The sequence below is a fragment of the Semicossyphus pulcher genome, unplaced genomic scaffold (genome assembly GCF_022749685.1).
Source record: "Semicossyphus pulcher isolate SPU_LCO1_2020_fin unplaced genomic scaffold, fSemPul1.0.p SCAF_20, whole genome shotgun sequence".
NCBI classification, from domain to species: Eukaryota; Metazoa; Chordata; class Actinopteri; order Labriformes; family Labridae; genus Semicossyphus; species Semicossyphus pulcher.
The window spans coordinates 14,600,598-14,628,389 of NW_027211694.1; the positions used below are offsets into that span (position 1 = coordinate 14,600,598).

General features: G+C 44.8%; 1 protein-coding gene across 1 annotated transcript; it reads left to right on the forward strand.

The window, feature by feature from the left end:
* On the forward strand, nucleotides 1–27,792 carry mdfic (MyoD family inhibitor domain containing). Its single transcript, XM_069671209.1, has 5 exons — nucleotides 1–217; nucleotides 509–667; nucleotides 2,513–2,623; nucleotides 19,580–19,954; nucleotides 24,709–27,792. The coding sequence occupies exons 2-5, from the start codon at nucleotides 574–576 to the stop codon at nucleotides 24,960–24,962; spliced, it is 834 nt and encodes a 277-aa protein (XP_069527310.1). The 5' UTR covers nucleotides 1–217; nucleotides 509–573; the 3' UTR covers nucleotides 24,963–27,792.

The following is a 27,792-nucleotide window of genomic DNA, read 5'->3' on the forward strand; positions in this document are numbered from 1 at the left end:
GGCGTCGCGAGGATTGTTATTGATATTTTAAATACGTCAACAACGTCTGAACAAACTTGGACATATTGTTGCTGAAGTTACCGAAAAAGTTTCTGGACGCTGAGTTACTCTTTCACTCGGTTTGTTTTTTTCTTCCCAGCGTCTCGGGGAACGAGTAGGAGGAAGGAAGGATGGGAATAAGTCAAATTTGAAGCGAGGGAGTTGTCATGTTTGAAAGGTAAGTTATGCTTTATAAAAAATATGTCCGCTTTAGCTATAAACAGCACTTAACACTCGTCCGTAGCGTTTTGATAAGGAAAAGGGAGTGTGTGAACAAATGGGCTGCATGTGGCTGCAAGTTTACGTAAAAAGCGAGGGAAGGGAAATTTCCACCAAGTTTAACTGCAGGTCGACGTCACTTTCTCGGTGTGTGAATAAGCAGACGACTTTCTGAAGTTGAGTAATGAGCTACACGGTGTTACTTTGTGTCTCAAAGCTTGTGCTGATGATGAGGCATTGCTTTTCACAGCGCTGAGGGCTGAGGAAAGGGAGGAACTACTTCTGCTGTGTTTGTCCCAAAAAGACGACTGTCTCATGTCCAAGGAGACCGTCTTTCCTCCGGATGGGCCGGCTGGGCCAGGGAAAGGCCCCCAGCAAGAGACGAGTCCGCTGCTGTCACCCTCACAAGGTAAGGGCACACAGGACAGGCCAGAGATCAATAGCAGGGGGTGTTAAAGTTACATTTAGGGGTCAAAGTGGAGTCTAGAGGTAATTTGCAAGATGTAACTGCAGTTATAGTTTATTAATTTGAAGGATTCTGTACAAGTTCACATCTAACATCTAATGTATATCTCATTGGGTCGATCATCCAATTTTTAGTGGTTCACAAGCTAAAAGTATGTCTGTTCAAGCACTCTGTGACTTCCAAACATGTAGGAATCTCTGCTATATAATGCACTGCTTATGTGCACTTGAAGTCCTCTCTAGTGAATGTTTATGGAGAGCACAAGCAATTAAACTCCGCTATAAATATCTGTGACACATTGTGTCAAGAACTCATGTTGCTCGTACTGTCAAACATGGCAGAAAACAAGGGTAAAACTACATATAGAAAATTAATCAGTGAGTGCGTAACAGATTACTGCACGTCAGGATTTATCTGCTTGGGACAATATCAGCCTTGTCTTTTTAAATTACGTCCATGTGAGTATACATCAGTATCTGTGTGCTCCAGTGTTAAGCCTTGATAATGTTTTTGCTTTTTTCCCCTCAATAAAGTCTGAAGAAACGCCCTGGTGACTATTAACAGTAACCACAGCCAATTATAGTTTTTAATTAACTTTCTAGTTGCCCCTAAGATTATCACATGTAAAATAAGCTTACCCCCACACCCCCTTTTCATTTTTCTTCAAACAAGCAATGAACCGTTAACCAGCCTATTTATACCAAGCATCATTATGGCACTGTCAAAAAATAGCAAAGTAGGACAAAGTAAGCAATCACTGGGGCTGCTGGATTGCGAATGGATTTTCGCTGGACCCTTCAAAGGCGCTTGCAGTTAAGACTGGATTTCCCCTCTCAAGGGACTGTAGATGTACTGAGAATAGAGCAATTTATTTCTAACTGTGATCACTAAATACTGCGATGCATCACACAGTGCTGCTGCTAACGCAACTGCCGCTACCATACATCAGCTGCAAGCTGAGATATGTGCCACATCTATCTCAGGCTGCTGGCCTGCGCCCATCCGTTCCACTCCCCGATCCATCACTGCTTACAAACAGAGAGTGTTGTAGCGTCGGAGCAAACGCATCAAGCTTTGATAAACGTGTTGCTGAATCGCTCTTGGACAATTTTTCTTTTCCCAGCTCGAGAAACAATATGTTACTGAAAAACTTGCAGGCTGTGAGAAAAACTGTGGGTTATGAGGAGGCGATCTGGCACCAAACCACTGAATAAAGTCATTGTGGAAGGTGTGTTTGCTGAACAAAGCAGCAGTGTGCGACGAGCAAAGCAGTGAGAAGACGGGGCTTAAAAGGATGAGTGGAACTGTCGCTCGTGTTTTTGCAGGCCGAGCTATCAGGCTGAAAGTCTTTGCCCACATACTTTTTCCAATTTAGATGAATGCAGCCTTTATGGCAGTAAAGAAGCAGCTTGGCAGGTAGAGCACACCCGGGAACAGAAGGGGAGAAAATGAGATCCAGAGCTCTGGCAAGGCCTTCACCTGAACCGCCCCACCATGTTGTGCAACCATTTGCCAGCGGCCTGTGTTTTTTCTGGCAAAAACAGGCCGAGCGGCCTCTGCACCTCTTGCTCGTCCAGCTGTCTCTGATACTTCGTCCACCGTGGCTGACCCTGCTTTAAAAGTTTACATCTGTTCTTTACACGTTAATTCAGAACAGTTGCGCTCGTAATGGGATAACATTAAAGTAAACAACCCAAGCACTCGCTGTTCTTAACTATGCACCATAATATTTTGCTGCTTTACTTTGTGTGCAACAAGTTTTCCAACATTTAATGCTTGTGACCCTAGATGCCTGCGACAGTGAATCATCAGGACGTACACCGTCTCCCAGGAAACCAGCCAGCGAAGGACGAAGTCACGTGACCGAGGAGAAGCCTAATTATCGCGAGCCTGTAAGAAGTAAGTTTTAACGACCGGGGAAAGCTGCAGGCAGACAGCAGGATATCGTGGTGTTATTTTTTTAATGATAAACAACAATGAGGCGTTTAATTGGAGAGTGAGAATGATTAACATATTTCGCCTGCTAAGTCAGATAGTTGGGCTTGAATGCAGTAGGTGTGAAGCGATGTTTTATGTAACATTTAAATGGCTCAAATTTCTTAGTGTTTTTATGAACACGCTCCGGGAATATTGTTGCACAAGGCAGGGCCAGTTAGCCAACTTCAGTATTAGCTTCTGTATTTCAAATTAAAACGACATCAAGATAGCACTGAGGTCTTTTGTGAGTTGTAACATGCTCGCTGTCTCATCGAGACTTGGCTCGTGTCTTCATTTTCTCCTTCCAACCCTCAGCCGTCTGTTTGGGAAGTGGGGAAATCCTCCTCGTGGTTCTGGCATCGACTGTTATAACGCGCTGATTGCTTCTTAACCGCAATGTTTTCACCCCGTACCAAACATTTACCTATCGGAAAGGAATTGTGGCAACTGCTGGAGGCATTTTTCCCTTTAACAGTGTCTTAAGTTTGCACAGGATCAGGCTAAAGCAACATTACAGGGGCATATTGTTCCTACTGATTATAGCACACCAAGAGCATATGTTCTGTGTTTTATTTTATCAAGCAAATCAAAATTATTCATAGAGCACTTTACACACAACGCAGTTGTTCTAAAGAAGGAAACAAACACAGAATAGAGGAGAAATAATAGAAAAGGTAATAAAATAAGATTTATAGCACCAACACAAAAAGCAGCAAAAGTAGACATTAGTGTAATAATAGAAAAACTAATAAACAGTAGTGACAGATGATGGCAAAACTTCAGGAGAAGTACCTGTACTGGTTTTACTGGCACAGTTAAAGTCTAACGAGTATAAGTGAGTTTTAAGTTGACTTTTGAAGCAACACTTCGTCCTGGATCTCTTTGGTCAGATGATCTCAGTTGTCTGACACTGTGATATGGGGACAGTAGTTCTGTGATGTAGGAGGGGCCAATCCATGTCATGCCTTGTTAACAAACATGATTTTAAAAATACTTCTGTAGCTAACAGGCAACCAGTGTAGGGAGGCAAGAATGGGAGTAATATGCACCCTCTTTTTTTGACCTTGTCAAAACTCTTGCTGCTGCATTTTGAATTAGCTGGAGACGGGATAAAGACTGGGTGATACCAAAATATAAGAAGTCGCAGTAATCAAGGCGGGAGGATATGAGGGCATGGATCAGAAGTTCAGAGACTCGATCTGAGTTTGGAGATAATGCGGAGCGGCATGAAACTTACTTTTACTCCATGATTGATTTGTTTGTCAAACTTTATTCCTGAGTCGAATGTGACTCCTAGATTTTCTGCATGAGTTTTAACGGAGGGCGCCAATGAGCCAAGATGAGGAGAAATAGTATTTGTCAAATGCTGTGGTCCAAATAAAATAGCTTCTGTTTTGTTGAAAGTTTGCAGCCATTTAGGATTACATTTCTTGAAAACTGTTTTTGAGGTCAGTTAATTTGTTGTAGTTGTTCGGCTCTAGGGGGAGTTATATCTGAGTGTCGCCCGCATAACGGGGAAATGAAATGTGTTTTTGAATAATGTGGCCTAGCGCAATACGTGGGGAAGAGGAACGGGCCGAGTATGGAGCCTTGGGGGACGCCACAGGGCCTATGGGTGAGGATATGATCTGACTTTAGGACAATGTATTGCAACTCTAAATAATCACATTATTGTATGCAGATGATCAGACACAGGAAGGTTTCACAAACAAACACGTGGCATTAAAGTGCTTGAGTTATTAGCAGGTCAAATTAAGTCGAGATGCCCTCTTGTTCAGTGGAGTGTCTTGATACTAAGCGATGGTACAGGTCACAAAGGAAACCAGCTAAAAGCTTTGTGTGTTTTATTCTTCTCAAGAAGAGTGAGACGTGTCAGCGAAGGCTAATAGCAGCTGATTGCTTCCATCCATGCAAGTGCCGAGCTATAATAAGAATTGTGTTTTTTTTGCATTTGCCACAACAGTTCTTTTGTTTCTAGGTTGTTAACTTTTCCAGGGCGCTTTTTTTCCCCTTTTTTTTGTATTAAGCTTAATGACTTGCCGGTGGCTTGTTTACTGAATCAGCGAGGAAAAAGAGATTCAGTTGCAAAAAAAAAAAAAAAAGATTTTCTGTCAAGAGGTCCTTTTAGCTTGGCAGGTGTGTGGAGTATTGCACTTCTGGGGGGAGGCATGCTTTTCTTTCATCTCAGCAGATAAGCCCCTGTGACAACAGTTTTGCGTTGTAATTGATGTCACCCCCCCTCAGCCTCCACACATACTCTCTCTCTCTCATACACACACACAGACTGTCTGGTGAGGGAGTTTTAGACGAAGGAAGATGCGCTACTTCTCCTTTTTGTGACTAAAAAGAACATTAAATTAGTCATGTAAAAAGGAAGCAGATTTGTGCTGTGATAACCTCTGCGCTTTCAATACTCGCACCTGCTTGTGGTTAAATTAAATTTGGAAATCTTACATTTTAAAGGAGCTCAAGTCAACCTATTTTTTTTCACAGCCTCACTGTGATTTTGTTTGTCGAGGTGACCAATCAGATCGCTTGCCTGCACGGGTAATTGAGAGCCCTCTTCAGCGCAGAAACAGGAAATCAATAAGAAATCATCTTCCTGCCCACATCCTGGCCCTCGCTGTTTTTTTCCCCCCTCCCTGATGTCCCATTTAAGGCTTGTGTACAGTGTGCGGAGAGCGGCTTTTCACAACAAGAGGAAGCCTATTGTATTGTTGTAATAACAGCGCAGATCCTATTGCAGTTAGGAGAACATTGTTTTGACAAGTTGTCTTTTTAACCTTAAAACAGGAAAGCAAACATGGCAGCGGCTTCGTATTGAATAATCTTCTCGGAGCACGGCTTGCTTTTTCAGGAGGATGTATTCAACACGAACTAACTTAAAGATACAATGTCGAACATTTCAGTTTTGTGCTCTTGGGCTCCACCCACTGACAACAGCTGGCTCCTTTTGTCATGGTTCTAACTCTTGATTGTCCTCGCTTTCGTTTGTAGACTGTTTGCCTTCATCTGAGCGTCGAATTTGTTTCTTTTTCTTTGAATTTTCACTTATTTTTGAAGTTGTATCTCTTGTTTGTTCAGCCATAGTAGATTACTGTTTACTTGCAATGCTTGCAGAGCTGCTTAGCTCAGCCTACCCTCTCTGGCAGACCAACCACTGCTAGGTGATGGAAAAGGCGTCACTAACTGGGTGCCGCTTGTGACACCCAGTCCATAATAATACCATATACTTGCTGATAGATAGTGACTTAACAGACAGAGTTTGAGATTGTATCTTCAACTTCTGAAATCATCATTTAAAGCTTTTTGGTAAAAAAAATACTGCGCTGGTTCCCAGGGTTGCCAAAAACTGCAGCTCGTTAGACCAAAAAAAGAGTAAAAACTCTGCCCTTCCTCTAAGGCCGCTGTCAGAGAAGGGTTCCTCTGTGGCTCCGCCGTCCTGGGGGAGGAGGGAGAATCTTGTGGGGGAGACAGACATTCCTCAAGAGACCGTTCTGGGTTTTCAAGCAGCTGATATCTCCTGCAAACAGGAGCTGGGCTCTCCAGCCTCTTCCTACGGATAAATTGCTGCCACCCAGCACCAGTTTGAGGACTTTAATCGTCACATTATTCACCAGATTGTCGAATACTTTTTCAGTGCTTCTCCGGTTGATAAAGATGACCTTACTCGCTTTGAAGAAGAGGTCTGTTTTTTTTATCTTCTGTCGTGAGAAAAGGAAGGTCAAATAACATGACTCTTTTTAAGGGAAGACATTAGTATGGCCTTTGTGTGAATCCCTGATTGGGCGCTTTAGCGGCACACCTTCAAGGTTATTACCTGTGTGCAGAGTTGACCTTTGCGAGGGAATTTGTGACCCCTAATAAAAGGGATTGTTTAAATGGTCACACTTGTGCCTCTCCTGCAGGAAAAGATTCCCCGACAGTGTAACAATTAAAATTTAAACACAAAACTATAAAGCGTTATGATACCAGACGGTTGGCGGAGTTAGAAGAGGATGAAACAAAGGGCAAGTGCCTCCTCATCATCATTTTCATTATCGGTGCTGAAATATTTTGCTGCCCAAGTGTTGAATCAACATTCTCAGACTGTCACGCGTCGCCTCACGTATTTTCCAAAGTTACTCAAGTACTCAAAGACTTTTTAACCTCACGCCAGTTTTTCTTTTCCCCCCTCAATGTTTTTTCCGTCTTCTATAGGAAGTGCACGCTGATTGTTGTTATGCAAGATTCATATCTTCATCGTAATCCTCCGAGCCCTGTCTCTGCAGAAATTATGTGTCTAAAAGCAAAGACCTATTATAAACTGAACCGTAATTTTCAAGTGATTACTTACCAGTGGGTCATGGAATCAAAAACGGTATAAATAGGGTGAAATGCTAGTGTAGGGGTTGATTAAAATGGCCATTGTAATTCTACCTCTGTTGTAATTATTTTCTCATTGTCTTGGTGCAGATAGATTTCATATGGGAAATTTCAAGTGTGTTAATTAGCATATTTTACCCGAAGTGCCCGAGCCTATTCACTCTTAATTTTTTTTTTAAGATATTCAAAATACTTGAGCCAAATGATTAGACATGCGTACCTCGATTCATGGGCTGCAGTCTTTTAAGTGCTTATGCGAGATACTGGAGAACATATATGGACTTTGATTGTGGAGGAAGAGTGTGTTTTTCTTCCTTTTATTGCAGAGCATTCGGATATTAACAGCAATCTGTCCAAGTTGTTTTAACACCAATTGACCTTCTTGTTTGAATAGTTCTTTTGCAGCACATGGTGGAGAAATACCCGGACCTTTTTTTCACCTGCTAAAATTAGCAATACCGCATTTGGAAATTACAGATGATATATTAAAGTAATAATCTCAATTTCATTTAAATAAATGTCTGTTAAGTCACTTGTTATCAGCGAGTTAACACAGTGGTGATTGAGCCTATATGGCCCACTGATGAAAGTTTGCATTTGCAGTATTACAGTCTGTGGCGACTTTCGTGTAAAAAATCACAAGCGGCGCCCAGTTAGTGACGCGTTTTCCATCACCCAGCAGTGGTTGGTCTGTCAGAGAGGGTAGGCGGAGCTAAGCGGCTGCTTTTCCAGTCTTGTTGCGAGCAAACAGTAATCTACTATGGCTGAACAAACAAAGAAAAGAGCGATGACTACAGATACAACTTCAAAAATAAGTGAAAATCTAAAGAAAAAGAAACAAATTGGACGCTCAGATGAAGGCAAACAGTCAAGGAAAATCAAGAGTTACAACTGGAGCCAACACTATCTGGATATCTGGGACGTGTCCTCCCGCAATTACCGTTTATCGCCATAGGGGCCGCCAAAGACAACGAAACTGACATCTTTGAGATAACAACTTTAACAATGATTTTATGTTGTGGATAGTTTTATTATTCTTTTTTGATGATCGTGGATTTTTTAACAATATGTCAGGGCTTTTCAATCTGTCTTTGAGTGACGGGTGGACAGCGTTGCTGTTATGGATAAGGACAGGAAGTAGTGACGTTATTCCTCTTGGCCTTGTACACTCATCGCACTGCACCTTGTGGTGTTTATCCAGGTGGTTGAGCAAGTTTGGTGTTTTGCTTTGCGGCTCAGACACAGGTTTCATGCACTCTTTGCATGTTATTTTTTCATGCCTCAAGACAACCGATGATGAGCCGTTAAAGAAATTTGACTTTTGCTTCTCCTGAGCTATCCCTGTTGTTTACTCTTCCACTCCAAACTGCAGCTGCAAGGTAGGCGCGAATGGCATGACATGTCAGCTCCCCCTGAAGTGAAGCTAAAACCTCTCTATCGCCCCCTGGGGGTGCTGCTGATATGCAGCAGAGTTTTCTACGGCGGGAGCACGCATATTAAACGCCAATACCACCGTCAATCATGTTTATTTAATCGTGGGAAGCCAAAATGATGCATTCTTCATCATTGCAACCACTTCTTTTTTAGCACAGAAAACGCAGGTGGACTGCCCGGTTCATTGTTTACCGCCTCCCTAACCGACTCCTCACAGGACGGCCTCTGCGCCGCTCACAGCGAGGGGAGAGTGAAAAAAATCAGCCAGTTCAAATGAGAGCAGCGCAGGGGGGATTACTTGGCCTCTAACAGGGTTTTGGCTCCAACATTAAGGTTAAAACCCTTTTCTATTACTTAGATCTCTGCTGATGTTGCCCCCGCCAGCCCCGACCCCCTCGAGCTTCCAGCCTCTTGCCCCCTTCGTGTTTGCAGGTTCAGTGCCTTTCTGCGAGGTCATTCTGTCAGCCCCCCCCTGATCAGCGGAGGGTGACCGGGGACCGGGAGGATGGCTCCCGTCCAGACTCGCAGACAGCCACAGCCGACACAGGCCCCCCCCCCCCCTCAACCCCACCTCCGCCCCCTCCTCTCTTTCAGGCTAGAGCTAAAATCGATACGGGCGTCTCCGTGTTTAAAAAGCCACTCAGAGGCAGACGAGCACCTCTGTCCCGAAGGCTGATCTCTCAGCTTAAGGCCTTGATTGGCATCCCGAAGATGCGAGGCGCTGACCCACAGCTGTCCCATTAGCAGAGGGTTAATGCTGAGATTGATACTGAGCAAATAAAGGAACTAGATGTGGGGGTATTTTGATAGACTGCCTATCCCCTCTCTGACCCGGAGACAGACCTCGGCTTTATTTTGGCTTTTAGGGAGTGGTAGATCCTCATCTCTGACTCCAGCAGTGTTTGTGGATCAGCTGCAGACAGTATTTATTCGGCATGTGTAGCTGACAGTAAGTTTTTGCCTTTTGTGTACAAGCAGGATTGTGCGCATGTGCATGTACATGTCGCATTTCAAACAAGCGAGTTTCCTGTGGAACTTCTACTTCAGCGAGGAGATTTTGAAGCCGCTGGAATATTTGAGTCATCGATGTAACTGAAACTGAAAATACCCCCCCTCCCCCTCCCCCCCCCGCTCTGTTGCTCTGGTTTTGTTTTGAGTCGTCAGCGAGGAGAGGGTGGAGCACGTTTTTGGAGTATGGAGCCTGGCAGCTCCCTCAGGCCTGCTCTGAGTCACGTCATAATTGATCTTTCTAGAAATTGCGGTAGCTAGCCGTGTAAAGCCTAAATCCGTGCAAGATGTGCAGCTTTTTAAAGATACTGCACTCAGTTGCTTTTCTTTTTTTTTTTTTGTACAACACTCCTTCTCCCTCTTCTCGGATGGTAAGAAACAGATGAGGGAGAATAAAAGGCGTTTGACAAAGCTTAATGCAGAAACAGGCTCGTACAAATTCATCTCCGAAATGAGACGAGGAGGAAAAAGGCTCCGTTTACAGTCTCTCACAGCAGCCAGGTCGTACGGCTTTGAACGCCTCTTGATGTCTTGCTACATTAGTAGCACTCAAATTAGCACCGTGCCAAATTCCACACAACAGTGGCGAGTCCGGAGACTTCTGCGGTCAGAGCTTGGAAATGAAGGGGGGGTGAGTGTGAGTGACTCCCCCTCAGCATGATTCATGTAAGGGAGAATGGCATCTCTTTGGGAGTTTCAATGATTTAGATAGCAGTCGGACATATTAATCTGGGGAAATGTTCCGTTTTGAAATCAAAGCATAATTGATGACCCCCTTTCTCCCCCTTCCTCCTGTCACACACACACCTCAACCGGGCTCGTGCGCCGAGTGTGCTGAGAGGTTCGTCAAATCAAGCTCTTGTCTTTCAAGTTGCCTTTTCTACTGTAAAATGTAATTAAGCAGAACAAGGTCCGAGGGGGTTCTTTTTTTCCACTCAATCAGCAGCAAAATTTGAAATTAGCGACTCCCCGACGCCCCTGCTTCTCTCTCTTTGTTGCGCAGAGGCGGCGGTGAGGGAGGCAATAATATGAAGCTCTGTCTTGGCGTGTCGCTTCCCCCTTCAGCAGGTTGGAGGAGCCAAATTTGAACGACTGTCACAGAGAATTAAAAACAGGCTGGAAACGAGCCGAGCGATACACACCGACCGTCCTGGGATATGGGGACGGGAAAAAAAAAACAGGGCGAAAAAATGTGATGTTTCCCGCCTAAATGAGACGCTACACAATGTGATCAGCCTTGACAGGTGACGAGAGCTAATAGAGTTCTGTTGCGGGTTAACACACCCACACACACACACACACACACACACGTAGAGCATGTCACATTTGCTGATGAGGATCCAATATCAGAGCAGGTAATTTAGCTATCCTCAGCGGTCATCACCATCCCTACCTCGCCTTCATCATCATTTTATCTTGAATAAATAGAAAACATCAAGCGTGTGTGTATGAACTGACATCGCCATGATTACTGTGTGATGTCCAGAGTCACATTTTTTATCTCTTGGAACAAGTGACATTACTCTTAGCCTTTGTCAGGTCTGTAAACGCCATGTCTTTACCACGGACTGTATAAATAATGGAGGTAGTATCAGTGACGTCACCCATTGGTTTCTAAAGAAGTGTTTTGAAGCCCAAATTGCGGTTGCCGAAATCCCAGAGCGCGACCGAGCTGAAGCGTATGGCTTAGGACTATGGGCATGAGTCAGCCAGCTATGGCTAAGAAGCTAGGCTATATGCTAGTTTAACGTCGTGTTTCCCACAGAGGAGATTCTGTGTGTGACGGTGACTGACTGCAGGTGTTTATTTTTCAGACTTAAGAAGTAGTGGACTCGCCGCTCGCTCGCCCGGTGAGTTAGCGACGAGTCGACACGTAACGGGAAACTTAAAATAATCAATCTTCTCATCACTACAGTCCGCTGTAATCCCTCCCGGGGAAAGCCAACAACTTCTAACTCCTATTTACCGGCCGACGATTAAATAAATGTTGTGATAAACACTGCACAGGCTAACAAGCCAGCTATAGCAAGCACTGTATACCTGCTATGTAGTGCTAAAAATATATAATTGCAATAATACTTATTTAACTCACTGAAAAGCTGGAGCACAGACCAGAAAGTTCCACATATCCCACAGAGAGAGACAGATTATTTGTCCCTCTAAAGGCTCCAACAACACAAACAGGTGAAGTTAAGCTCAGTGTTTTTGTTTATGTCTAGCAGACAGCCAGCAGGGTCCACCTGTCAATCAAGTGATCCGGCCCCTATGATTTAAGGCTTTATATAATTAAAACAAGTGTGTTATGAAAAAATTCTTATCTTGAAGAGTAAAATTAGCTTTTTATAACAAAAACGTTTTTTTCTACCAGGCTGTAAACATGTTTATTTCTGCTGTAAAAATTGGCATTTTCCCATCTGCTGTAATGTTATTTCTTGTTTTCCGGAGCCTCAAGTGGCCACTCGAGGAACTGCAGTTTTTTTGCACTCCCGCATTGGCTTCATTTTTCAGCAGCGGAGGTTGCCCCTTTGTCTTTACGCTACAGGAGGCTAATTTTCTTCCAAATGCTAGCTCTTGGTTGCTTGTTGACATCGCCAATTTGCTCTCATTTCACGCGCTGATATCTGTGTTATGTTGATGCTAATCACAGTTTTTGAATGATGATCCTCAAGTTATGTCTCTTCCTTCTGATGCGTCTTCCCACACAATAAAGGAAGTCCTTGTCCCGTAGTTTGGAAGGTCAAACGGTAAACGAAGCTTTGATACGCCCAAGGAAAATTTCAATCAGAGCCCTTTGTAATAACATTCATTGTACTATTTTCCTCTCTCTCTCTCTCTGTCCCCCTCGCTCTCTCTGCAGTATAATTCCCCTGGTTTTGCGTCTATAAATATGGCCAGGGAAGATGTATAATTTCTAATGAGAAAATATATCCCTTTGGATTGAAAGGCAGGGGCTGCTCCACGCGCTGCTGTTTGTTAGGAGGAGAGATGATACCTCAGGCTGTTTTGGCAGAGAGAGGAGGAGGAGGAGGAGGCGGCGGCGGCGGCGGCGGCGGCTGCAGTGGTGGTGGTAAGGGGAGTCTGGCTAGGTCATTGCACATTTACAAATTAGCATTTCAATCATGCAGGTACACGGCCAGTCGAGCAGAAAATATACATGTTTTTCTAATGCAAAGCACAAAAAGATAAACAAAACGCAGGCCGTGTTAGCGGAATTAGCATGTTAGAGCTAGCTGTCACTGTATATGCTACAGTGGAAAATAAAGGTGCCTCTTCCTGCCTCATATTCCATGCACTGACAAACTCGCAGCATTGTGTAATAACGGCCATTAGGAGATAAACACAAGATCTGGATTGTGGTGTTTATTTGGCTGACATGATGTGACATTTGAATAACTGTATGCTCGCTATGATGGGCATTCTAATAAGCCTCGGCAAACACCTTTCGTCTCTCCTCTCCCTCTTCCTCTCTGTCTCTGGTGCATTAATATTAAAAAGGACTGAGCTTTAGAAACACACAGCTCGCGCGCTTGTTCAATCCTCTCCCTGACTTACCTGCGAGTCCCGGCGCAGCCGTGTGTGCAAATGAGAGCCTCCACGCCGCCCTGTTTGACCTCTGTGTTATATTTTCATGTTCTTGACTATTTTAGATTCTTGTTTATACAGCTCTGTTATATTTGACATGCATGCATGCATATTTCTTCCTGGTAGGTCTGCCTCTGTGCGCGCGATGCAGTAGGCTTGTGACATATATTTATACTCCCGCTCTTTTTTCTTGTGTCTTCTGGGTGCAATTTCCAGCTCCCTCCTGTAGGACCTATTTTCTGTGACAAAAACGGAGGTGTTTATATGCTCAGTTTTACATACAGAGCGATCCCCCGCACAGCTCCGGCGCAGCTCCAGCGCTCTCCAGACACTCCGGTGCTCGGTCCCTGTGTGGCACAGCCGCTGAAGACTCAGTGACAAATGGCAATTATATTTGTGTGTTCTTCATGAATCCATCAAACACTGGCCTTTTAAAAATGCTCCCCAGATATTTGAGGCTGTCAGCTACTGGTAGCTGGGACCAAATTGGGATGCTGCTTAGACAGTCAAGAACCACTCACCCCCTAGTTTCCCCTGTGATGTGTGTGACAGCGTGTGTAGGGGAGTACCATGTTTTATTCAACTACAAATGTACACTCTCAACAGTTGTTGATGTACTCGGAATAGGGAGGTTACAAGTCCAATTTGAAGTGCGCGTGTGCATGTGTGTGTCCAGTTTTTCCTCCATAACATGGTGTTTTAATGCAGCCTGTCAGGTTGTGTGCGTTCGGTTATCTCAGGACACCTACCTACCTGTCTCTGCACAAAAACTATCTGGGAGAAAATTTTGATGCAGGTTGTGTTTCCTGCTGCGCTGTAGGAACGATGCTGCAGCGGTGCTTCTGTGTTGCTCTTTCAGGATTTATTATGTGGCTCAGCTCTTATTTGCAATTATCTGCTGAATCCTCAGATGGAGAATTACACTTTATGCTCATAAAGTTTATTAAAGTAGAAGTTCAGTATTTATAAACATGGGCCCTATTTTTATGAATTTGTGTGACAAAAAATGACTCATCGGAACAAAAACTTTTGGAGTTGATCCAGTAGATGTCCTCCGCTGTAGCCGCGATACAGCCACAATGCCTGCAGAGTAACCTCTGGCCCAATCAAAGTACGTCCACTAAAAGTACTGACAGGCTCAGATTGTCCGACAACATTACGGAAATGATCCCAACAAAGATCGTTCTTTTTTTAAAGAGAAAGATCCTTTTTGTGTAACTAGAAGCAGTGACATTTCTAGGTAAAGAAATGACATGCATGTGTTAGGGCTACTTCCTCATGGATAGTTGCCCGTTTGGTCCCTGCGGTCTTGGCCGCCTCCTCCAGGTTACTTTGGGCACATGAAACAAAGTCTACAGCACAGCCCTGTTGATCAGAGGGGGAAATCCTCCGACGTGGTTACACAGCGTTGTGTAGTGTCCGAGGTATCATCCCTGGCCATCGAATTCAAAAGCCTCATCTTCATCGTCGATCAGGTAAATATTCAGCCATGGCTTTATCATATAATCTTGCTGGCAGTCCTGTACGTAAACAAATCCTCTCTCCAACTCTAAGTCACGCTTCTACCGTCCTGTTCAGGTAACATCTCACCTCCCGCGGGATTTCAGAGCGAGACTTCTGTTTCTGGTTACACAAGGATCTTACTCTTTTAAAAAAAAGGACGATCTTTGTAGGGATCATTTCCGTAATGTTGTCGGACACCTGGGGTAACAATCTGAGCCTGTCAGTGGCAAAAACAAGCACTTTTAGTGGACATACTTTGATTGGGCGCAATTGGCCCAGGGGATTATGTTGCAGCCATTGCAGCTGTATTGCAGCTACAGCTACTGGACTGCTTCCAAAAGTTTTTGCTCCTATGAGTCATTTCGATGCCCAAATCTGTAAAAATCGAGCCCAGGTTTAAAAATACCCAACTTCTCCTTTCGTGCAGTAATTTATTTTGATGTCTAATGTGTGTGAACCCAAAGTTAAAGCTTTTAGAAGTTGTCCACACACTTCTAAAATGTCTATAATACAGTAAAATCTACAATTTGTACTGATTAATACAATGCAAAATTGCACAATGAGTGGCTGCGGTGCTCTTACAGTAAAAGTTTCACATCCCCCAACTTACCAGCGTAGCACAAATCCAACAGGACCTACTGTGTTCCTCCTCTCTCTCATTATGTCTTCATTTCTCTCCCAGTGACTGTACAAGTCTGTCATTGCCATCTTTGACAGTATCATCATTATCATGATCAATGATTATGAATATCACTCCACTGTGTCCATTCGTCTTAGTCGGCGTATTCATCAGGATAAAAATAAAGACGATCCAGGAACCTGCCGCCTCTCCGCACACTTGAACCACTTTTGAGGGTTTTGCAGTGTGTCAGAAACCCGAGTCGCCGCTCGTGCTCTCTGGGTTTTACGTGGTGGTTTCTTAATGACTATTTATACTTTGCTAAATTGAAAGCTTGACTTCCTCAAAAAGGAAAGGTAATTATGCCTCCCAGTCGACTTTGGCCTTTTTGTGCATGAGCGCGTGTTTATATCTGAGTGTGTGTGAGACTGTGCGGCCTGCTCGTTTAACCTAAATGGGACAAAGGACTGTGTTATTATGCCAGATGTTATAGGTGACTGATTTGTTAAGGAACTGTGATCCTCTTGACAGGAGTCTGTGTTATATTCACCAAGACTGTGTTAGCTGTGTTTGTGTGTGCGTCTACATGGTGTCTTTGCAAATGAGTTTGGACAAGTTAGTTATTGTTGTAGACAAGGATTTCCCCTGTCAGTGCCTTTATGTCAGCCAGTGTTTTTTAGTGCTCAAACATCAAAATCTGTGGAATCAAACAAAGTGAGAAATCACCAAAGTTTGAATTCAAATTTTAAATTGGGAATTCGACAAATATTAAAACACAAATTGGCAATAAATCAGAGTTGCGGCTCAGTTTGTTTCTTGAGCTCGTGGTAGCTTTTGTCAAAGTTTTCGATACTTTTCGAGGCCGCGTGTTTTGAAACGATACAATCTTCATTATTTTTATGTTCCACAGTACTAAAAGGAGTTACAAAAACACAGATCTACAGTGTGATTTTCAACCCAAAGCTGCCGCGAGCAAAAGAGAGAAAGCAGGAAGTGAAGTGAGTGAGTGCCGTTCATGTCAATAAAGCAGTGAAACAGAAATAAGACATTTTCTGCTTGTTTCACAGCGGTTACGCTCTCAACAACAAACCAACGCGCCTACACTTGGTACAACCCCGCAGGAAGGTTCAGGGTTTAGTTTTTAAAGGGCAGAGTTGCGCTTTATCTGTAGCTGTGTCCCAGTCCAGGGGCTGCAGCCTTTGAAGGCCGATTGTATCACCTCGGCGCATCGAAGGCTGTCCCATTTCGAGGGCTCTTTCAGATGCGGGCAACAAATGCGTCCTCCTTTTTCCGGGCCATTCAGGATCCATCGGGTCTACGAACGTCTTTGATTTCAACTCACCTGGATAGCTAGTGGAACAAATGTTAAACAACCCAAAGGGCCTTTGAAACAAATTATCTTTAAATTAATAGGTTAAGTTACGTGAGATTATGTTAGCTATGTCAGTGTCTGTCTGGTCCGCCCTACTTCACACCTGCAGCTCTTATACAACAACGACACAGCGAACTGTTCTCATTCATACAACGGCAAATTAAGACGTTTTGTGAAGTCACGTCTCAAAGATGCAAAAGTTACGGTTGTGTCTGTTGCAGACAGACACACAGAGCAGAGAGGATTTAGTCCCGACCTGCTGACTGTTTAAATATGGTATTATAATATTTTAATATGGGTCTATCCAATATTTTCATTACTATTAACAGGATGTCAAATGAGCTGGTGTGTGTTTGTAGTTACTTTTTTCTGTACCAGCGCTGTGTGAAGGTGGGAAATTAAAAACAAGTTCTTTCTGGTTGCCGTGGTATCCAAACAGGTACCGAGTATGTTCTTTTTGTTTACAAGTATCGTACAGAAGTTTGAAATTCTGGTATCATGACAACCCTAATTCCTAATATGAACAGGGAAACACATTTACAAGCTGCACAAAACGAACCTCGGCCATCTAAATGAGGCCTACTGTGTTGATATGTCGAGAAGCGTTCTGCAGTGTGCATGTATCCCTAGATTTCCAGCGTAAATTGCAAACACCAGGGAGTGAATGCAAGGTGAATCTATTAAAATGAGTGAAAAATGTAGCACAAAAAGCAGCTGTCAGGGGTAAAACCGAACAACAACAGATGCGGCGAACTCTGAGTCCTTGTTAGCCCGCTTTAGTCCCACCCCACATTGTCATGGGCGGCCTGCAAAGCTTCTGTCTTTTGGAGAAAGAAAAAATCCATCAACCTGCTCTTAAATCACTGCATAATGAATTCTAGCGCGCGCTGCCCAGTTGTCTAATTCAAATTGCATGAAATCCTGATCCCCAAAGTCTATATTTGTTTATCCAAGCTGCATGCAGAAGCCTGAATGAGGAGAAGGCGAAACCCAGCGTGCGTATTTAATTGCTTTGTTTTACATCCACATTCACGTCCGGCCTCTCCCAGGGTGACGTGTTGTTAAAAAGGCGCGAGGCCCTGATTCCCACACTCTCGCCCTCTCTTGTTAACCGTAATTGCGCTTGTTTGGTGAGCTGACAGAAAGGAAACAAAGATGGGAAGAAATTACAGAGTTCTTTATTAAAATTTGCTGCCACGTTGGAAAATTTGTTGATTTTCGGACAACTGTGGGAACACTCTGTTGAATAAGGCAGACTCCGGTCGCTACGATACCATATATTTAATGTATATACAGGAAGTATGGAGAAAGAATAAGGATAGTTCACACAGACATACTTAAAAAGAGATGAATAATTCACAAACTCTCAAGTTCACCGTGCACTGGCGCCGCGTGCACACGCACAGCGGCTCTGATGTGCAGGGAAGGTAATGCAGGAGTAACTCCCAGTAGAGCTGAATGTGCAGGTGTTCCTCTCAGTAAAATGCCACCTCCTTTAGTCACTCACATCCTTCGCCTTCTTTCTTATCAGACAGGTCGCTGTCTCCTGACTTTCCCCGGCTGTCACACAGGCGCTTAGAAAGACTAGTTGAGGCCATCTCTGAGCTTTTCAGAGGAAAGGAGATCATTACTGTTGCAGACAGCAGCTATTTTGTATATGCACAGTATCACAGGCTCTCTTTCCCTTTCTACCGCATTAATCTCGCTCTTTCTCGTGCAACTGTCTCAACTCACCTGGGTGCTGCTCCCCGCAAATGTCTGTCTGCCTGCAGCGGTGGCTTTTGTGAACCTGTCACACATATAAGGTTCCTATATCTATCTGTTCTTTCTGTCGTGCTGGGTTGAAATGTTTGCCATGTGATCGATATTATCGTGTTGGGAAACGGTGGCAAGATTTGCTGAGAATTATTTAGCTGGGAGAGCTGGTGTGTCTCCATTAGTGTTCGGTTTGGAAGAAGTTAACTTCACAAGCTTCAGCGACTTTATATACGAGTTAAAGTATGAAAAGGTAGGTGCCTATAGTGCAGACGAAGTTGTTTCAGTTAAGATGAAGTTAGAGCAAGTGTTTAAGGGGGGAAGGAATCCGCAACTCTTTGTCCATGAATAGACACAAGGAATTGTAAGGAAGTTATTAAAGAGGGGGTACTATGCTGTTTTTTTAAGACATATATACAACGTTGGATGTTCAAACTAAATGTGGGTGAAGTTTCAAATCTGTCGGTAAAAGTATGTTGGAGTAATCCCCGGCTTCAGGTTTCAGACAGACTCCATACACTTCACTTTGTGATGTCACAAAGTGGAGGAACGCAACTCAGCCATGGAAATTGTTTTCACTGCTCTGCTCGATGGCTCTGCTCGTCAAGTTGGTTAAGATAGCTTAGAGAAAGTGTTTCTTTGGCTGTGATGGGAAGACATCACTGTTTACTATTCCAAAGGACAAGAGCAGCAGACTTTCATTTCAAATCGAGTCCAAAGTCAAGTTTACTCTTTGCCGACAACTCTGTAACACAGCAGCAGCAGCCCCGCCTACTCCCCGAACAAAGTATCCAGAGCCATGTAGACAGAGTCGCGTCAGTGGAGGTCCAATATGCTCCATGATCCGCCATTACGATGTCGCAACTCTCTCTCTACACAGCTCTGAAAGTACTGTCACTCACTCAGTCAGTCAGTCACTCAGTCAGTCACATACAGACCCATGTGTTGGAGAGAGTGACATATGAAGCTTGAAATGAGCATAATACCCCCCTTTAAATTACACCAGGATTCCTTTTGAAGCTCAATTATTGTAGCCTGTTATGTTTGTAGTGTTCAAGTTTCAGTTTTATTATTTTATTCTTGTTTTAAGAGCCTGAGCTTGCAGGTTTTTCAATGAATGATTGGTGAAATACAGGAAAAACTGTCCTTATATACGGATTTAAGTACTGGTACTGAAGCTACACACCCAACCCTTTTACTGAACACAAGTGATAATGTAATCCTCCATGTCTCCCTCCAGCTCAGCCTCAGTCTGAAGCTCAGCATGTGCCCGCCGAGCCTGCCGGGGGAGACGCCGCTGCTGCCAGGGACCAAAATGACTTTCTCCACAACTACGCGCCCGCGCTGAGCAACGGCAACGGAATCCACCCCGGGATGAACCGGGCCGGGGCCACGTGCACGTGCTCCTGCGGCGCCAACATCAGCAAGGGTGCCACGGCTGGGTCGAGAGCTGCGCCGACCGCGCCGACGACGGAGCAGCCCAGGAAGCAGCCGTCCACGCCTGTGTCGCAGAGGATGCAGAGGAAGCTGAGGTCCAGCTTGTCGGTGAACAGTGACAGCAGCCGGCGCAGCAAAGGCAGTTCTACCGGGTCACAGAAGCCTCCTTTACCAGAAGGTGAGTGATTACACGCAAGGTAAAGGGAAACCTACGCGCGCTTGCACTCTCCGACTAACTCTTCTAAACGTGGCTGCATGCTTCTCTTAATGCACCCCAACGTCTGTTGATTTATTCCATCTTCATCTCTTTGGAGTCAAGCGTCTTATCACCATCAAAGGGAGTGCTCAGTCGAAGGGGCCCTGCTGAAATAATACCTTCGATATTGGTAGTAAATTCCTCCATCTTCTCACCTTTTAATGATGAGAGTGCATGACCTCCCATATTTATCACTCCCGCCAACCAAATGACATCTCACTGCGCTCCCGTGGCTTTTATTTTCTCTAACAACAAGTCAGAGGGTCCGCTTGCCATGCGGGGAAGCCGTCACTTTTGTCAGGTGCAAGGCCGAGGTGAGTCCAGTAATGAAGGCGGCCGGCTGGTCCTTTTCCATCGGGGAGATAGGTGTGACCGTCTAACGAGGCCTGAGAGCACGGGGTGCCTATTAAAAGTCGTGACCAGCCGTCTTCGGGCCCTTCACGGCCCCTCACACCTCTCTGGGCCCTTTCTGGCTCTCCCTACATCCCGTCAGCACCACCCCTGGCCCTCATTAACAAGGCCCCGTCGCATCCCTCCTCCCAACTATTGTACATGTGCGTGTTTGCGGACATGCGTGTGTTCTGTAGCATGCACAATATGAGGGTTGAGGCATGTATCTCTAAAGTAGAGGGGCAAATCCTGCCTTCTCATGCACTCAAGGCCTTTGCTGTATTTATGTGTGCTTCTACTTCAGGGAGAAAATGGAAAATAATATGTAATTAAAAGATTCACAATGGTCCGCTTTATGTTTAATGAAGGCGGCAGTGGGCAGTCAGATCTTTATTTGATGATGCTTTTCTTGAAATATGCATCATATGGATTTGCAGGCGATCAAAACAAAACATCCACAACACCTCCTGAGAACAGGTGGGATGCATCCACCAGAGATATTCCAGACACGTCATGTTTTCAACGTCTTAATTGTTAAAGAACAGAAGAGAGAGGGTGTAAAAGGAGAAAAAAAAAACATCAGCTCAACAAGTCTGTCTCATTATGGCTTTTGTGTTGCTTATTTGCCGACGCGAGAGCTCTCAGAATCAATATGTTCGCTCTCAACTATTTATTTCCCCCCGGAAAACAGCCAAGCTGTGCTGTTTGAATGTTTACACGGATTAACATAATCTGTTTGCCTGTGAAATTAGCCTCCTAAACAGCCCCCTGAACACAGGAAATAAAAGGCGTAAGCTAGCAGAAGCTAGCTCTGGGGATTCTGCTGCTCCCTGTGTTTCTTGGCACACGCCGTCGGCGGCGTAGCCAATCTGTGATAACACCGCCGCTTCTGAGGAGTCATTTGCCACATTGTTTTCGTTCAGCGGGGCGGGTTGTCTCGACGCTTGTCATCCAGTTTGTGTTATTGTTAATTGTGTGTAATCAGTTAAGGGCTTCAAGCTGCTTTAGCCTCATTTAGAGGTTTAGGGCTGAGATGTGTTTGTACTCCTCCAGCTTTCACTTCCCCTCAGTCATGCATTATAAACAGGCCTGCTTTAAAGTGCATGTTGTGTGGACCTCCGCTATCCAGCCCACATCCTCTGCCCTCTTTACCCGCGTGTGCCCACTGTGCATTCCCATGGCCACCAAGGCTTTTTTTTCCTGATCAATCTCCCTCTCTTTATCTTTGTCCGTCTAGCCATCTCGCCCTCTCTCTCCCTCTTTGTGAGTTTGAATGTTTTGCACAGCTTGCCGCTCTGAGGCCCATCCAGCTTGTTTTGTGTCATGCCGCTCCCTTTTTTTTGATGTTAGCTTTCCAGATGTCTCAAACTATTTCCTCAGAGGCGCCGGACGCTGTTTTTTTGGCCCTGCAAACTGACATTAAACAGGAGCGGTGTCAGCGTGTGCTGTTCTGTCTGTCTGTTGGTTGGTTTCACTCTGTCTCTGTCTGCCTTTCTGTCTGTCTCTCTCTGTGTTTTCATGGAGATGTGCCTTGCGTCCAGCTCTCTCTTGTGTACAGTATACGACCCCCCCCTCCCTCGCCTCGCTCCCCTCCTCCTTGCTGGCTTCTCTAAGATCCAGACTAATCGCTGGTGTTGAATTATACATCCAAGTGAATAGCTGAGATGGCCGGCCGCTGCTTAATGCCTGTGTACTGTGTTTATATCGTATTCACAGTCTGCTGTTACATCCCGAGCGCTGGCATGGCTATACCCTCTGGGTCCTTCAAAGTTTGTTAGGATGAACTTTGAGGGTTTTGTGTGGGGAGCTGTGGCCGGGCGGCAGTTATTGTTGCACTTTGATGGCTCTACGTTACACTAAACGGCTACATCACTGCTGCTATAGGCTGTCTTATTAAAGATCATCCCTGTTATTAACCACAATACTCCCTCAAGATTGTTTTCTTCCAGCCCTTAACGCCGCTATTTAATGGTTTCACTTTAGTTTTTCTCCAATAAAACAAATCCCTAACCTGGCCGACAGCAACTTCCTCTCCCGTCCACATCAGGTGCTCACGAGCGAAGGATTTATTCTCATGCATCTTCCATCACACCCAGTGTTACGGCCTCAGATAAGGATAATAAGATGCATTCAAACTTCAGGCCCCCTCGCGGACGCACACACGCGTACTCGTTTCATGTTCCCTTCTCTATCTTGTTTGTATCACACACGGCTACTGCTTCTGGTCAGCTCCGCAGCCCCCTGAGCGCCTGCGAAAATAGCAAAAAAAAAAAAAAACCCCCCTTTTACTTTGATTAATCAAACATGAGCATCCAGCGGTCCGCAGCTTGCCTTCCCATGCCGTCCTCCACACTCTCCTCCTTTTGCGTTCCCTCTAACCCAATCAGTAACAGCCCCTTCTGACAGCTCAAGATGGGCTGATGAAAGTTATGCAAATGCGGCCTGTTTGTAATGCTATTTTTCTGCATACATCCACATCATGTCTTTTTAACACTCCAAAGCAGTGGCGCTGCGCTGGCCTCGGTTCAAAAAGGAGACAGCTGCAAGGAGAGTGTGCCAGGCGCACTTACCCAGTGATATTTAATATGATTTACTGGCTCAGACACAACTACAGAAGTCGTAGTGTGCAGCTGCATGATTGATGACAGCATAAATTGTGTACATTTATCTGTTATTAGTGCGGCGCTGTATCCGTGTCAATCATTGCTCTGTATTTAATCTCACCTTGTGTCCTAACCACTGCAGATTCTCTTGCTTTCTTGTATTCTACAAGCTTTTTCTCGTTGTTTTGATTAAATCACTGCAAGTAACACCTGTACAGGAAATAAAGCTTGAGGGCTGTCATGATATAGATGTAATGGGATATAGAATTAGTCGTATGTAGTGGTAAATACAGAGCTTCTGAGGTGCGAAGCGTAGCTCTGTTTTGTGAGAGTGGGGTGGTAGAGCGAGTGACAGGAGTTAGCCCCGAAGCTAGCTATAGCTTCGTCCCTGGAGCGGAAGAGCAACAAAGCTGTGTCTCAACCCAGGGGCTGCAGCCTTCGAAGGAGGCGGTCTACGGAGGATGCTCCATTCATAGCCCGCATAGGCCGTTAAAGGTGAACTGAAATGAGTCGGTCTGATCTACTGAGGATATCCTGTTTGCGTAACCAGCTGTTCCCGGCCCTTACCCTTGCGTCCCCAAGCGCCGCTCCTGTCGCCTAGCAACAGGTAGCAAGCGGGCTAACTAGCTGGCCTAACTAACATCACATAACTTAACCTCTTATTTTAAGCTTTAACATTTAAAAAGTAAGAGCCCGCCATCTCGTTTGCACCCGATGGATCCTTCGCAGCCCAGGAAACGGAGGACGCATTTGTCGGCCGCATCTGAAGGATCCTTGAAGGCTGCAGCCCCTGGATTGGGACACAGCTTAAGTCTCCCCTGTGCTTTTTGACCACGGTCGGGATGCTGAAGCTGGATCGGCTCGGCTCGTTAGTTTCATACATTGGTTTGTAGCAGGCGGCATGTTATCGAGTATAACGTGGCAGCATTCTGGGTCTCTGGAAAGCAGATGAATTCGATCACATCTTCGAACTATTAATATTCCACCAGGTTCGAACGATATATCGAAATTTCGACTGAAAAATGTGACAGCCCTATAAAGCTTGACTCATAACGATTTTCTGACTGTAGTTAAAGAAAACTTGCATCCTCCTTTAGCTGTGCATGGCTTTACTAACATGTTTCGAGGTAAAGTGTTAATTTTCATACATTTTAACGCAACTAATTCAGCCAATCAGACCCACATCTGCGATGGTTAATGGGCCTATTGGTAATATAAATGGGGCTTCTTTATTGCTGTGAAACAACAAGCTAGGGAGGGTCTGCGCCGAGGTTAAATGTTAATCAGAGGTGTGAGCATTGCCCGCATTAATCCACCTATTTACCGGTGCAGACTCTTGGACTTTGCTAATCATCTTCGTGTGATCAACCTCGCAGTTTGCATGATAATGCCACAATTATTCAACAGTCCGTTAATCAAAACTGCAGGGGGGGAATTCATGTCTTTGAATTTCTGTTACTTCCTTCATCCCCCTGCTTAGTTAGCCCTGACCCTTCTTTTACCTCGTGCCTACTGCCAGCCTCCCGAGCATGCACTCACTCTGCATGCACTGCTTTCATTAATAAGCTCTAATATAAGGGATAATCAAATTTGCATCATGCATTTGTATATTTAAGTGTTTAGTTTCTGTTTTTCTACTTATTCAAATATTTACTTCACCTCTCATCACCCCCCGGCTGTCAGACTGCTGCGTCCACTGCATCCTGGCCTGCCTCTTCTGCGAGTTCCTGACGCTCTGCAACATGGTGGTGGCGCAGGCCTCGTGCGGCGCCTGCACGTCCGAGGCGTGCTGCTGCTGCTGCTGCTCCGACGACCTGGGCGACGACTGCAACTGCCCCTGCGACGACATGGACTGTGGCATCATGGACGCCTGCTGCGAGTCCTCGGATTGCCTGGAAATCTGTATGGAGTGCTGCGGCATCTGCTTCCCCACATAGGTGCCTCTCTGCGGGGGATAACTGGACCCTGGATGGAGGAATGGAAGGAAACGGCTGCTGCTGTCTTTTTGAATTCAGCAGCAGACTGAGGGGATATGTGTGTGTCTGGTGTGTGTGATTGTAGACATATGTTTCTGTTGAGTGTGTGTGCGGTTGTGTAAAGCATGCTTTGATTCATGTATTTTGACACTGGGCTTCTACATCAAAACCAGCTCAGCAGGGGCTTGAAGTAACTCCACATATATGAAAATCGCAGTTAAATCTGTAGTGTATAGGACTATTTTCTGTTTCGTATTCTATCCTTTGCATAAGAAGTATTATCACAGGCTGCCTTAGAGATTTTATTGTTACATCAGGAATGCTGTCTCATCATATCTCGCTTCTTTTTCTGTCATTTTGATGACTGACGTGTCGCGTATGCTAAACAAAATCACCAAATCAGTGTTTTTTGTGACGCTCACTTCATTAGTCTTCGTACTGTACTACACTGTAAAGGATTTATGTGACACTTCACACATTCTTAGTTGCATACTGTAGTTTTGCAACGCTCATTTACACATATCTACTGTAGAAACTGGTGAAATATCAAAGGTGAATCTGGACGTCACATCATCTGTGACTCTCTGAAACCAAAGGTGTTTTAGGGATGTTTTTACTTTGATATAAATAGGGATTTTTTAATAGATTAAGGGGGAATTCACTAAAGGATAGCGCAGCATTTGCGCCTGCTAAACCTGCGCAAATGACATAAAAAGACAGATGCACCTCAAAAGCCTTTTTTACTCTACGGTTCCGCCTCAGCGCCGTCATCATGCCACCTCTGTCATTCTACATTGGACCGCGCAACGCCAGCGTGAAGCCGCCCCAGTGTGTGTTTTTAAATAGCGCTCTGGTGTTACGAAAGCAAAACGTGCGTAAGGTGTAAACAAACGGCGCGCGCTTCAGATACACACACACGGTGCTGTTCAGCCCTGACGGCTCCGCAGTTTACACAGACACCGTTTCGCCTCTGTTACACCTCAGAGGCGAAACGACTACGCCCCACCGGTCCACCTCTGTGCATTTTACATAGAAGATGGAACGTAACAGAGGCGTAATAATCCCGCCTTGAACTGGCAGTGTCAAAAGCCCTAAAGTGTGCTGGCAAAAAGAACACTAACGCTAACAGCACAGTGCAGTTATACCATTATAATATACCGTCTGCAGAGAACTGCCGCTAACTGTGGCGCAGTGTTGGGCTAACACGCTCTGAGTTTCCAGTAATCATGACGACAATTCCACCTTTTGTGTGACCAAAACATGTATTCTGTCTGTAAATACATTCTGTTAATAACATATTGTCAGTATTATTAGAATCGGGAGACCAATCAGTCCGGGGCTGTGCGAGGCTCAACCCCCGGCACACGTGCACACTTTGGAGCCTTTACGCAGGACAGGGATTATTATATGGATGAGCTGCTGTTGCGCGCATGTTTAAAAAATGAAGTTGCATTACAGACTGTTAAACTAGTAAACACCTATTGAGTCTGGATTTTATAGTTAAAAGAGCTGCCCGCTCCTCTCCCTGCTCATCATCGACCTGCGCATGGAGTTGAGATCAGTCAAACTGCACGGATCTGCGAAACTTTATGGCCGTGTTTGCGGTTGAATATCATAAGTGCAATTGTGAATCGGACCTTGAGACGAAGCAGATAGCGAGGGCAAATGGTGCGCAATTTATGCAGGTATCGGCCACCACAGTTCAGTCTTAGTGAATTCCCCCCTATGTCTGAGAAACTGCACAAAATAGCTTTAAAGCTAACAGTTGCTTGAAGTGTTAGATCTATGAAAGCGCTAACCAAAGAATCTCATTTGGCTCCTGATTCGGCTGCATTTGAATCCTCGGGTTGACTGGAAACACGGCGCAGATACTCTCATTCTAGATAAGAAAAAGGTTCTGACCAGCTTACTGTACAGTTTTCTGCAACATTAAGATAAACAATGTTCAGCTTATGTCTTTATTGCGATGACAGCCCTCCTCTAGTGTTAACAATACGGCTTTGTCAGCAGTATACGGTACCCGTCGTCTCTGTGATGCTGCTTTACATGCAGACTGTGTGAGCGTGACTTGTTGAACTGCACTCTGTTCACGAGAGGCCGTGATAAGGAATTAAAAAATGGTGACCCTGGTCGCCACATAAGCGGCTTTCGTGTATCAAACCCAAGTGACTCACAATACAAAAAAGGGGAATCAGGAGCTGTCATGTTGAAATGGTAAACTAATGCAGGGTAAAGGCAGTTTCCTCCCTCTGTAAGTCTGTGCATCTCCACATGAGTGTTTGGTGAATCACCAGCAGAGTCATTTTCTTGTCTTGGAGATCCGCTTTGATGTTGTTTAAGTGATGATACTTAGCTGGCCCTCATTAGCACTGCTTGCTAAATGGTTACAGAAAAAAAAAAAATGTCCCTTCCAAACGCCAACAAAGATAATGTGCTGTCATGTGCGGCTCGTCTTAATGGTGCACTGTTATTGTGTATACGGAGGTTGGATCGGCACCTCTGCAGCAGATAGCGTGCAGAGAGCAAACCTCATTTTCATGTTGATGATTAACTCTCGCCGCAAGTTTGTTACGGGCTTATGAGTGTCAAGAAAACACTATATATAATGTGAAAAGGAAACATATATACATGTAGCTGCAGTAGATGTCCTCGTATACTATACTGTTGTGTTATTATTCTGTGCCTTAGACTTGATCCCTCTCGTTTTCATCTCGATGCATCATTTTACAGCTGAGTTTCTTAGTTTTGTACATTCTCTTAAAGCTCAAAGAGTTTTTTAAATAAAACACGA